The sequence below is a fragment of the Protomyctophum bolini genome (genome assembly GCF_963924005.1).
Source record: "Protomyctophum bolini genome assembly, chromosome: 17".
NCBI lineage: Eukaryota > Metazoa > Chordata > Actinopteri > Myctophiformes > Myctophidae > Protomyctophum > Protomyctophum bolini.
Window position 1 is genome coordinate 38826871 of NC_137878.1, and position 13746 is coordinate 38840616.

The 13746-nt window shown below is 45.8% G+C and overlaps 1 protein-coding gene across 3 annotated transcripts in view; it reads left to right on the forward strand.

Annotated features, from left to right (window-relative positions):
• The window catches only part of elmo1 (engulfment and cell motility 1 (ced-12 homolog, C. elegans)), a 208649-nt gene that overhangs the window by 33737 nt on the left and 161166 nt on the right, over positions 1-13746 (forward strand). For 2 of the 3 annotated variants that reach the window (XM_080788282.1, XM_080788283.1), the window contains exons 3-7: positions 1324-1494; positions 9677-9717; positions 10502-10574; positions 10775-10825; positions 11502-11671. In XM_080788282.1, the coding sequence (XP_080644408.1) occupies positions 1414-1494; positions 9677-9717; positions 10502-10574; positions 10775-10825; positions 11502-11671 (416 nt within the window). In that variant the 5' untranslated portion in view covers positions 1324-1413. Of the gene's footprint in view, positions 1-1323; positions 1495-9676; positions 9718-10501; positions 10575-10774; positions 10826-11501; positions 11672-11935; positions 11967-13746 lie in introns of those variants that run through there. The other variant, XM_080788284.1, reaches the window with a different exon arrangement.

Below are 13746 nucleotides of genomic sequence, written 5' to 3' on the forward strand. Positions count from 1 at the left end.
TGATGAGCCTCTCTAAATTCATAAATAATGTTGTAAAAGCATGGTTTATACTTCATAGTTTCTCCACAGTGGTCGCCAGGATACGGCCGGTGCCAAACTGACAACTCATTTGAGTTTTATTTTTCAAGCACTAGACAAAAAGCTTGGCTGTTAGAAAAGATATACCTTCTTTTTTTTGTAGAAGGTCAAATGTCTCTATAGCACACTGGAAATCTGCATGAAAAGACTTTGATCCACAGTCAGGCGGACTCACATTTCTAAGGCAGTCTGTGTCCATATGGTCTCTTGTCTGGTGTGGAACCCCATTATGTCCAGAACTGTGACTTTACAGGATACAAGTCCCCGAAAGCATCAAAAGTAGAAGATCTAAAATGCGTTGCTTCGCGCCACATTTTGATTTTTTATAGAGGGACAGACAGTATAGGCTGACGGGAAATGGGGGAGAGAGAGATGGGGGGAGTGACATGCAGTAAAGGCCGTCGGGATCGGGACTCGAACCCGCGGCACACTGCCAGACTTGGGCTATACCAGCCAGCTAGGGTGCCTGGACCGCTGAGCCACGGCCCAGGCCTACTGTTGATGCTGTAGCAGCGTGGTCAAGTATTGTTATCAACACCTAGAACGCCCGGGGGGGGGGGGGTATATTTGTAACCATTAATCTCCGTCCTATGGGCGACGAGCGGGATCATTTGATAGGCCGGAGACCTCCGTGTATGACCTCCGACCTCCGCGTGTAATGTATGGGGCAATAACGACGGGGTATTCCTATTGGACAGTGTCCAGTGTTATTCATGTACTGTACAGTACGTGTGTGTCACGGTTATTTTAGTATGTATGTTTTTCTTTAAATATATTTTTTATCCCACGATTTTGTAACCCATTTTTCACCCCTGTGTCAATCATCTACTGTGATCCTGGGCTCTACACCCTCCGCCAACCTGGGGAGAGCAACGGACTTAACTCATGCTTCCTTCATGCCTGAGTGTCCAAGTTGCTCCTTTACACCTGACAGGGGGGAGTTTCCCTGGTTGGACGTAGCGCGTGGAAGGAACACGTTATTCCAACCAGTTCCTTTCCCCTCCATCAGGTGCCCCGGCTGGCCAGGGGGAGGCAGTTTAGAGACCAGGATTACTGCATGTTTTTGTGAGGGTACCTACCCTAGGGGACACGGGGAGAACATGCAAACTCTGCATGTATGTTTTTAACGTATTCACTGTTTAACGTGAGAGGAGAGCACCAAGAGAAACAAGTCTTATTGGACTTTTTGTATTCCAAGTAAACTAAATTATCTCTCTCTCTCTCTCTCTCTCTCTCTCTCTGCAGGTGTTAATGGTCTCTCCACCGACTCCGGTGAGAGTGGCGTGAAGCTACACTTCCGTCGTCGTCAGACCCCCCCTCCCCCCGGTCGCCATCATGCCTCCGCTGGTAGCGGACATCGTCAAGGTGGCCATCGAGTGGCCCGGGGCCTTCCCCAAGCTCATGGACCTGGACCAGGTACACACACACACACACACACACACACACACACACACACTGATTGAAAACGTAGTTAAAACAATGAAATGTCCGCCGAACGGTTTGCGGAGCGGTCTTGATATCGGAAGGTTGCTATAGAGCACCGAAGTCTGACGTCACTTTCAGTAGAGGGCGTCAGTCCCCAGGTTCATGTATTTGTTTAGTTGCATTGAAATCCCCATTGAGGCGATTTTAGATCGCCTCATATAACAACTGTGTTTGAAAAATAAACATGTCACCCCGGCCGCTTCACTCATATGGATGTGAAGAATCAACTGACTGAGAGAAAACGCTAATGTTACTGCTGCTGAATTAGTTAGATTTTTGCTAGAAGCAGACTGTATCATATATGAGTGACTGACTGTTGCAAACGATACAGAGACACCTGCCTAACAATAACGCCGAGACAGCTTGTTTATTTTTGGACCACAATGCTTATAGTAGACGATATTAAGATCACCCCATGTTATTCTCCATAGAGAAATTACTTCCGCGAACCAGGGGAATCGTCGGGATGAGCGAGTTACGTCAGGACTTCGGTGCTCTATAGTTCGTATCCCCGGACCGGCACGTTAAAATGAACACCGCTGAAGTGCCCTTGAGCAAGGCATTGAACCCCTACCATGAAATGTTCTATGAGCAGGGCCTGGCTGTAAACAAGTTCTTTAGCTTAGTCCAGTTACCCTGGGTAAACATAGTACCTTTCTTTTCCTTAGTCCAGTTACCCTGGGTAAATATAGTACCTTCCTTTGCTTTGGTTGGCAGAGGAAGTGTATAGCGCCCAGGATTATATTAGATAATTGGGCACTGGGTGAAAAAAACTGGGTTGCAAAATCGTGGGATGAAAATGATTAAAAAAACAAACAATGAAAACATAACTCGGGCAACTCGGGCGAATCGCAGGGAAAGAGTTCTACAATGAATGAACTCTTAATTGCATAGGTGCGACACAGTGGAACAGCCTGGATACCCGTTATACCAAACTGACAACTAATTTGAGGTCCTTTTTTATTTTTTAAAGCAGCAGACAAAAGGCTTGGCTGTTGTAGAAGGTCAAATGTCTCTCTGTCTGAACGGAGCGGATGTCTGTCTGGCACTCTGCATGAAAAGACTTTGATCAATTCACAGTCAGACGGACTCCTATTATAAGGCATTCTGTGTCCATATCGTCTCTTGTCTGGTGTGGAACATCATTATGTCAAAAAACTGTGAATGGTAAATGGTGCATTTATATATAGCGCCTTTATCCAAGGCGCTTTACATAGATTGTGCATTGCATTCACCCATTCACACACACACACACACACACACACACACACACACACACACACACACACACACACACACACACACATTACATTCACCCATTCACACACAGATTCATACGCCGATGGCGGCAGAAACCATGCAAGGCACCGACCAGCACATCAGGAGCAATTAGGGGTTCAGAGTCTTGCTCAAGGACACTTTGACGCCAACTCTGGGGGAGCCCACAGGGTTCGAACTGGCAACCTTACGGTTACCATCCAGCCACTCTATATACCCGAGACATTGCCAAAGTATTTCCGGGGGTCCCCGGGGCCAAAAACTTTGAGAACCCCCTGGTGTGACTGACTGTCACAGAGCTAGTGTGGTATAACTTCCCATTAACCACTGGTATACTGTAACTGTAGTACCAGGGGTGGTACTTGAGCCCCCTGCTGCCCTCTGGTGGTGCACAGAGGAGTCACCCCCAAAATAATGAGAAAAAATACAAGATTGGTTGAAATAACTGGATATCCAGCCGTGCTGAAATGATCATGAGCAATTGATTGACGGCTATAGGTGTGCACCTAGCCGTCAATAGAAGATTAGCCGATCTACAAGCTTGTAGATCTGCTAATTTTCAGCATGCAACCTAGAGTCTAAAATGACTTAAAATGTGGATCTCTCGTCCACTATAGTCCCTTCCTATAACATTTTAGTCTAGTTTTGAAATTGAAATTGTCAGTATATTTAGTCTTATATAGATTCAGTCACCACCATAGCTTAGTTTTCATTTAGTTTCCAATGTTCTTTTCAACCAGTGGAAAAAAAAAGGTTAGTCGACGGACATTTTTCGTCTCAGTTTTAGTCGACGGAACGCAACACTGCAGTGTAGTGTGTTAACCCATTAAGCATTACGTTATGCTTTAGCTATTGAAAAATAGCAGATCTACAAGCTCATAATGTGCCACCGAGTGGCGCACTACGAGCTTGTAGGTCTGCTATTTTTTTATAACATTGTTTATTGGTTTTTTCACAGAAGCATTATTTAAATACATGGAGTTGAAAAATAATAAATGGTGGCATTAACAGCTTCTCTTAAATAAACCCCACAAGTATGACATGACAAGAGTATAAACACATACACTGACACGAAACAAGACAGGAACGCCCCAAAACGTCACATCCGGGACATTTACCCTGGGCAGAATTTTCTATGGCTGCCAATGCAACTTTTTCCAATCCTTAATCACATACGGACAAACATCTATGCCGATAATATCTAACCTGCGGAGGTAACGTGCCTTGTCCACGGGCAACAGATCTTTCAACCTATGTCATTGCAAATACGTTTGATAATCGCTACTCTGCGCAATATTGTTTTGGAAATGCCGCAAATTGCATTGCATGAACGAGAGCAAATCACAACTTACCCTGGGGGTGGTGACTCCGGCCTGAATACGCGTTGTCGTGTCAGTGTATTGAATTTTCACCCCAAAGAAAAAAAGACAACAGAACACAAGACAAACAAACCTTAAATATACAGGATCAGTAAAAGTTGAAAAGTAAAAAGGCAGACAAAAACAGACAAAACAACAGTATACACAACATCCTATAAACAATCATAGGTACATGAGACATCCATAATCCGCATTGCATCACAGCAATCCAATCCCAGTACAAGCTGCTTTTAACCCATTCTGACCTGAGATCAGATTCATACGAGGTTTCCACTGGACACACACACTGGTCTGATTAACCCATTCTGACCTGAGATCAGATTCTAAAAATGTCAGTCGCTCTTCGATTTTTCAAAAATAGCAGACCTACAAGCTCGTAGCGCGCCACTCGGTGGCGCGCTACGAGCTTGTAGATCTGCTATTTTTCAATAGCTAAAGCATGACATGATGCCAACACCAGAATGGGTTCCCGTTCAGAATGGGTTAAATCAAAAGTCCAGCAGACCTCACCCGCATCCCCAAGCAGAGACGCATTCAAATTCTGAATGAATTGAAAAGAACGGACTGCTATTTATTTTTTTTATATCGTGAAAATGTGGCACAAATCTTTGAATATATATTCTTTCAATGTGAATGTTTTTTAACTCGGGTCTAAATGGGTTAACCCATTTTGGGCGGGAACCCCTTTTGGTGTTATAGCATCATGTCGTGCTTTAGCTATTGAAAAATAGCAGATCTACAAGCTCATAGCGCGCCACCGAGTGGCGCGCTATGAGCTTGTAGGTCTGCTATTTTAGAAAAATCGAAGAACGACTGACATAGAAGACATTTTTAGAATCTGATCTCAGGTCAGAATGGAAAACTGTCAGGATGTAGAAGACGTTTTTAGAATCTGATCTCAGGTCAGAATGAAAACTGTCAGGATGTAGAAGAACATTTTTAGAATCTGATCTCAGGTCAGAATGGGTTAAAGCGCCGTGTCGTTGACCCTGAGAAGTCACCAGTCACCGTGGCAACGCTGAGACGTGTGCTCGCCTCTCTTATCGGCACGCAGTAACGCTTCTTCTCTTTCAGACGTGCAGCCATTTATTCCTGCAGCGTGCGCGCTGAGAGAGACGTGCACGGTTTCTTTCAGCCTGCAAGCACGCCTTCTTTCTGTACACGTGCACAGTACGCTGTGTGTGTGTGTGTGTGTGTGTGCGTGTGCGCGTGTGTGTGTGTGTGTGTGTGTGTGTGTGTGTGTGTGTGTGTGTGTGAGTGTGAGTGTGTGTGTGCGTGTGCGTGAGTGTGAGTGTGTGTGTGTGTGTGCACACGCAACCAGCAGCCGTCGCTATAGTGGTGCTGTGATGTCTGCATTCAGAGCTCTCTCTCTCTCTCTCTCTCTGTCTCTCTCTGTCTCTCTCTCTCTCTCTCTGTCTCTCTCTGTGTCTCTCTCTCTCTCTCTCTCTCTCTCTGTCTCTCTCTGTCTCTCTCTCTCTCTCTCTGTCTCTCTCTGTGTCTCTCTCTCTCTCTCTCTCTCTCTCTGTCTCTCTCTGTCTCTCTCTCTCTCTCTCTGTCTCTCTCTGTGTCTCTCTCTCTCTCTCTCTCTCTCTCTCTGTCTCCATTTCCAGTTTGTCCTTTATATTAGTTTCCCTTTCAACTCCGTCCTCTCTCTTCTCTCTCTCTCTCTCTCTCTCTCTCTCTCTCTCTCTCTCTCTCTCTCTCTTCATCTTCATGCAGTCAGCTTTTACCTTCTACTTTCACCGTGCGTGCGTACGTATACGTGCGTACGTACATGCGTGTGCATGTGCAAGACAGAAGACTTAAACACATTCCCATAAACCCAACGGGCCATGTCTCAATGTGATTCATCCCCCCCCTTTTACCTTAAAGTACCTTCAAGGTCCACCATTTCTCTGTCGGGCAGTCTCTCCTTTTCTGTACTTGGAACTTGTTTTCCGTAACTTCCATAATAATTATAATTATAATAATAATACGACGCATCATATAGCGCTGCACTGCAGCATGCGGACAATGGATAGTGTTGCTGCCGGGGGTTTTGATTATGTTTTTATTCCATAAATCAGTGAACATAAACATAACAGCCTTTACGTCTGTGTGTTGTTTCGGAAATATTGAACCAATGGAAAGTATAGTAAAAAGTGCTTAACTCCATTGGACCCTCAAACTGTCTGCTAAAGCAGCTAACTCCACCACCTCTCAAACTGTCTGCTAAAGCAACTAACTCCACCACCTCTCAAACTGTCTGCTAAAGCAACTAACTCCACCACCTCTCAAACTGTCTGCTAAAGCAACTAACTCCACCACCTCTCCCCCTCTCAAACTGTCTGCTATAAAGCAGCTAACTCCACCACCTCTCCCCCTCTCAAACTGTCTGCTATAAAGCAGCTAACTCCACCACCTCTCCCCCTCTCAAACTGTCTGCTAAAGCAGCTAACTCCACCACCTCTCCCCCTCTCAAACTGTCTGCTAAAGCAGCTAACTCCACCACCTCTCCCCCTCTCAAACTGTCTGCTATAAAGCAGCTAACTCCACCACCTCTCCCCCTCTCAAACTGTCTGCTAAAGCAGCTAACTCCACCACCTCTCCCCCTCTCAAACTGTCTGCTAAAGCAGCTAACTCCACCACCTCTCCCTCTCTCATGCAATTGACAATACATAAAGTCACAGGCAGTATTTGCTTTGTTTTAAAAATATAAGGTTTTCTTAATTTAAAGGACCACTTCACCACTTTTCAACCCATCTTTATATAGGTCCTCACTAAAAATCATGATAAATTAAAATGGCAACATTTTATTTTTTCTAAGTCTGTGTCTCATATAGGCTGCTACAAAAAATGTTAAGATTTGTGAAGATGGGTTGAAAAGTGGTGAAGTGGTCCTTTAATTTCCTGAAAAAAAAAGAAAAATTAATTTCCTGAAAAAAGAGAGAGAGAGAGAGGGAGGGAGAGAGGGAGAGAGGTTGGGAGGGAGGGAGGGAGGGAGGGGGAAGAGATGAGGAGGAGGAGGAGGAGGAGGAGGAGAGAGATAGACTGAGAGAGGATGAGGAGGAAAGATGTCTATGTCTTTATATATGGGTAAGGATGATGAAAGGGTTTGAAAGAGGGATGGGGGGTGGGACGGATGCTAGTGGGGGGGGAGGATTTTGGAGGATATATTGCATGTACTGTACAGGTGTGTGTGTGTGTGTGTGTGTGTGTGTGTGTGTGTGTGTGCACGTACGTGCGTGCTCGTGTGTGTGTGTTACTATACTAGTGTGGAACAGAAACGTTAACCTTTGAGGACAGTTCTCCTGCAGGTCCACGGAAGAAACATGGTTGTTTTAATGGTTTAAAAAACAGATTTTTTTTAGAGATATGTTTATAGGCTACAATTAGAAGAAGATTCAGCGCGACGTGTTGTCAGCTTGTTGTAGATCAGCTATTTTTCTGCTCTAGGCTTACGCATGCACGCACACTCTCTCTCTCTTGGCTGTCTTTGCTCTAGGCTTACACAAAAGCATGCACGCGCGCGCGCGCACACACGCGCGCACACACACACACACACACACACGCACACGCACACGCACACGCACACGCACACGCACACACACACACACACACTCTCTCTCTCTTGGCTATATGTCTTTGCTCTGTTCAGGTGTCAAGTGACTTCACAAAAACCCCCTTTATCTCTATTCCTCTCCTGACAATCTATCTCTCCTTATCAGCTCTCTCTCTCTCTCTCTCTGTTTCTCTCTCTGTTTCTCTCGCTCTCTGTCTGTCTGTGTCTCTCTCTCTCTCTCTCTCTCTCTCTCTCTCTCTCTCTCTCTCTCTCTCTCTCTGCCTGGGGGCAGCCACCACTGCAACAGTATAACACAATCAAATCACCCATGATGCTACTCTGTAGTATACACTGTACTGTACTGTATATAAATAATATCCCTGTTGTCGGGAGGAAACCGCTCATCTCCGTATTCAAACTCTTTGTGTATTATATATACAGTATGTACAGATCATACTACAGTCAGCGTCACACGAAAGCATTAAAATGAGCAGATCCACGTTGCGTTACATGAGCCTGTAGATGTGCCACTTTTGATGCTTTTGAATTTGAAACCTTCGAAGTAACAGAGATGCAATATTTAAAAAAAATATATATATATAGTAATCATGCGCAGATGTCTGCCAGTTCTCTCTCTCTCTCTCTCTCTCTCTCTCTCTCTCTCTCTCTGTGTGTGTGTGTGTGTGTGTGTGTGTGTGTCCACATACATATAAACCTATAGACTTAATGTAGCCTATACACGACGTTCCCAACGAAAAGCTACAATAATAGTTTGAGTGCAGCGATTTCATGCAAACTATGACCGATCACACACCGACGGCAGAGGCCTCGCTCACACGTGAAAGACAGTCCCATGGTTTTGACGAGACAAGCTTTGCTCCATGGCTGTCTTATGCCCTCCCCCCCATGGAGCAAGCAGGGCCAGGGTGGAGCAAGCTTGCCTCGTCAAAACCACGCGACTCCCTTTGGAAATTAATTTCAAGCTGCTCTGACCCCCCCCACCCCCCCCCCCCCCCCCCCCCCTCTCCCCCCCAGAGACACAGAGAAGACAGCTGTCTTTTTTTATCTGACCGAGGTCAGAGAGAGGAAACCATGCAGGGAACCGAGCTGCTCGCCAAAGGAGTTAGGGCTTCAGTTCAGTGTCTTGCTCCATAAGGACACTTGAAGAACAGTTTGGTCAACACTATGAACTGGTTGAAAGTCTGTCATTTCTGCCAGTATAGCCCGAACCTTAATGTCTAATTTAAGGTGGCTTTTGGCCATTTTTGTTCACGAACAGAAACTTATGCGACGAACGGTCAGAGTCTGTCTGTCTGTCTGCGATGTGGAATAATGAAGCCCTACACACACCGGGTGCGCAGCGCGGCAACGCCTGGAAAATAGAACAGTGGCGTATCAGAGCGTCAGGCGAGGTGTGAACGTGCGTGAACGTCCGCCGGTGTGGGATATAGGTTAATTGAAAATAACGGAGTCGGCTGTTTTGACACGCGGCGTTCGCAGGTGGTGTGTGTAGCCCTTGACAGTCCTGCATGCTGTGAGCCTGTGAGGTTCTACAGACAACCACACCCTCTACCAAACTGTTGCCAACTTTAAAGTCTACAACCTTTCTTGTTCGAATGCGATAGATCTAGAGAAGTATGGGCTAACATGGAAGGAACTGGTTTTAATGTGGATATAAATAATAAGTCATACAGGTATGGGATATTCAGAGAGACATCTGAGAAGGAAAAACACCATTTATTTGTGTGTAGTATATTGGCCAAACTCTGGAAAACAAGAAGTCTTAAAGTCTTAAAAGGGCTCGTACAAAGTATTTTTGCTAAGAAGTTTTATCTCTGCATGTAAATAATAAATAAATAATAATAATACAGACAAGCACACTAAATGATGCACCTTTCTCTGCCTTTCTCTGCAGAAAAAGCCTCTGTCGTCCATCATCAAAGAAGTGTGTGAGGGGTAAGTGTGCATTTCCCTTAGCATGGTGTATATGTGTGTGCGCGCGGGTGTGCATGTGCCAGAGCTATCTAATAGAAGAGTTACGATATAGAGGGGGCAGAAACCCAGAGCCATCTAATGGAAGAGTTACGACATTGAGGGGGCAGAAACCCAGCGCTGTTCATGCAGCCTGAACTGAGCCAAGCTGAAGACCCACAGGAACGCACCCAGGGTGCCGGCCCAATTCTGGCGAGCCGCCCCGCGTCCGAAACGGTTGAGAAATGACAGAGTTACCGTGTGGGGGTCCCTCTTAATGTACCCTCTACTGTACTGTACTGTCACTGTACTGTACTGTACTGGCACACCTGCAATCACATATACAGTTAATATGTGCGTGTGTGTGTGTGTGTGTGTGTGTGTTAGGTTGGTGAAAAACAGCCATGCTGTTTTCGTGCTCACCCATACCCAGACAAACAGCCAGCCAGCCAGGAACCCACACACATAGTCACTTAAGGAAGTGGTTTGCACCACTTAAAAAAAAGGCAATTTAAAATGGCACAGATATGCTTTCCCTGTTTTGATGGGTTAAGATTATAATGCTCCAAGGACTTTATGTAAAGGACTCTCTCTCTCTCTCTCTTTCTCTGCCTCTCTCTCTCTCTCGTGTGTTGAACTCTAATGAGCTCTCTGTTAGTTTTGCTTTACTAAAGATAGCAGCGCAGCGCAGCCCAGCATAACATTATTCTGTTAACGTACACATAATATTTTTTATTATTAAAAATGTTTAATGTCTTTTTTTTATCAGCTGGTCTCTGGGGAACCACGAAAACTATGCTCTGCAGAACGCCGACTCCACAAATTTCTACATCACGGAAAAGGTTTGCCCGTCTTATCTCTACCTCTCTCTCTCTCTCTCTCTCTCTCTCTCTACCTCTCTCTCTCTCTCTCTCTCTCTCTCTCTCTCTCTCTCTCCTATAGACGTTATGCTAGAACGTCCCGTGTGCCTCCGGGCGTTCGCTCAGAGCGGTTTTATTCATTTTTATAATTATTTTCTCCTCATCAACTCTTCTCTCTGCAGAACCGCAATGACATCAAGAACGGGTCCATCCTACGCCTGACCGAGTCTCCTGTAAGTTCCTCAATGTTGTTTTTTTGTGTATTATTCCAGAGTAGTAAGAACAACATATTTTCAGATGGGGGTCGGCGGCCAATTACTGTATATATCTTTGGGGGTCCTTGACATGAAAATGTTTGAGAACGACTGACTTTGGTTTTTTTCGAGTGGTGCAACCACTCCTATAGACAGCGATGTGAAATCGAGAGCTGTAACTATGAAATAAATGCTTAAACATGTAGCTATAGGTGTAATGTTAGAGACCACAGACGTGAACCTTTCAAGCCTGTTTTCTCAACTCGCTGTTTCTCTGCAAGACATTAATTACTGTCTAAAGCTATAAACGAAAATTCAAAAAAATCCAATGGCAGTTCCTCAGTCAAATTTAGTCACATTTGTAGATGAGAAATGGTCCTCAGGTCTAAATAGATAGATAGATAGATAGATAGATAGATAGATAGATAGATAGATAGATAGATAGATCTTTATTTGTCATTGCTTGCATGAAACAACGAAATTCAGTTTAGAGCTTCACCTTCACCTTCACCACTGGCATCAAATAAATATCCATACTGTACAGTAACCCAAGTGCAATAGTGCTGGTGCAATGTAATAGTGCAAAGTTCAGTGCAAGACCAAATCCATTTTCATTTAAATGGTGTTAATTAATTCTGCCTCCTCCTCCATGCAGTCCCAGACGTCGGCGAAGCTCCACGAGCGGATCCAGTCCTCCAGCATGGACGCTAAGCTGGAGGGTCTGAAGGACCTGGCCAAGGCCTCCAGAGACATCACCTTCGCCCAGGAGTTCATCAACCTGGACGGCATCGTCCTGCTCACCAACCAGGTGGAGAGCGGCACGGAGTGAGTGGCACGCACCGCACGCACGCACACACACACACACACACACTGTACCGCACGCACACACACATCACAGCACACACACATCGTCCTGCTCACCAACCAGGTGGAGAGCGGCACGGAGTGAGTGGCACTGTACCGTACTGACGCACGCACCGTACTGACGCACGCACACACACACTGTACCGCACGGACTGTACCGCACGCACTGTACTGACGCACGCACGCACACACGCACACACACATCACAGCACACACACATCGTCCTGCTCACCAACCAGGTGGAGAGCGGCACGGAGTGAGTGGCACGCACTGTACCGCACGCACGCACACACACACACACACATGCACTGTACCGCACGCACGCGCACACACACACGCACGCACTGTACCGCACGCACACACAGTATGTATCATGCCTATCGTACCATCTGTCTGTGTGGTAGCTCTGTTGTTTGTTCCAAGTTGCCGTTCCAAACTTCCTTTTTTTCCACATTTTGTGTGCGTGTTTGTGTGCATGTGTGTGCGTGCGCGTGTTGTCTGTTTGATAGACTTCGATTGGACTGTGTGTGTGTGTGTGTGTGTGTGTGTGTGTGGTGTAGCGTCTGTCTCCTCAGAGACTTGGCAAAGCTAAATCGTCGCTGTCGGGTCAGGAAATCTCCTATCTCCATATTTTCTTATTTTTTTATGGGTTCTTCTTTTTTCCCGGTGCACTTAATTAACACCCTACTTTGTTATTCAAGAGTGTTGAGAAAAAAAGTAGTGAAAATAGCAGATCTACAAGCTCAGAACTCCGACCGCGTAGTGATCTTGTAGATCGGCTATTTTCGAATGAAGTTGTTCATTCCATTTATTCCTGAAAAGTTACGGGGTTTTTTTTTTGGACATATGAGGTTTCAGTCCCGACGACGGCGTCTGGATACAAAACAAAACAACAAAGAAACCGATTCAAGTTTCATCCAAACTGGAGAACTTGTGTGAGAACATGCTAATGAGTTTGGACAGACGGGAGTGTTTTTTTTTTAAATCATTTTTATTCATTTTTCAAGTCACATATGAGTAAAAAGAAATAGCATACAAACATTATTGAGCTTTTTACCCCCTCCCTCCCCCCAGAGTTCCCGCTCTGAAGAGCCAGAAAGGAGTGTGTTAACAGCTTAAGTGCTCCAGACCATGAGGGAGCACTTGAACCTTGAACCTTGTGCAGAGAGTGTTGGAGAGAGGCAGGGGCTGAAATCCCGTAAGAGGGGGCACTTTTGGACAAAAAAAATAGCAGATCTACAAGCTCACAACGCGTCGCGCTGCGACACGTTGTGAGCTTGTAAATCAGCTATTTTCGGGGCGCAACCCTGCACTCTTTAGCTAGTGGAGATGCAGGTGTATTTCTAAACAAATTTGTTCAACGCAAAATGCTGTGTTCAGGAGACTTCGGAAAAAAGCAATTCACCTGAATGCTGCCTTTCCGGCATGGCACGGAAAGGAGTGGCATTTGCATTTCTTTCCGCCGCCGACCACCCGCTGTCCGCTGCATTGCCGTGGCCCCCCCAACACGGGAGCCCCCCCCCCCCTGCTTCAGCTTTGCAGGGAGCCCCCAGATTGTTAAACCCGCCACTGTGCAGAGCAGCAGCAGCCAACCAAAACCTCCTGGTTTCAGTTGTCTGGGTCCAGACAGTAAACAGTCTGGTGTGTGTTTAGACAGAGATCAACATGGAGCAGCACGTGTGTGTGTGTGTGTGTGTGTGTGTGTGTGTGTGTGTGTGTGTGTGCGCGCGCGCGCGTTTGTTATGGATCATAAGAGGTGTCTGTGGTCAGGGTGAACCATAGGGATTTAGTGTGTGTGTGTGTGTGTGTGTGTGTGCGTGTGTGTGCGCATGCTGGATCATAACAGGTGTGTGTGGTGAACCATAGGGATTTACTGTGTGTGTGTGTGTGTGTGCGTGCATGTGTGTGCGTGATCATAACATGTGTGTGTGTGTGTGTGTGTTTGTGTGTGTGTGTGTGCGTGCGTGTGCGTGATCATAACAGGTGTGTGTGGTAAACCATGCATTCTGTGCAGGTGTGTTAGAGTGAACAACAAC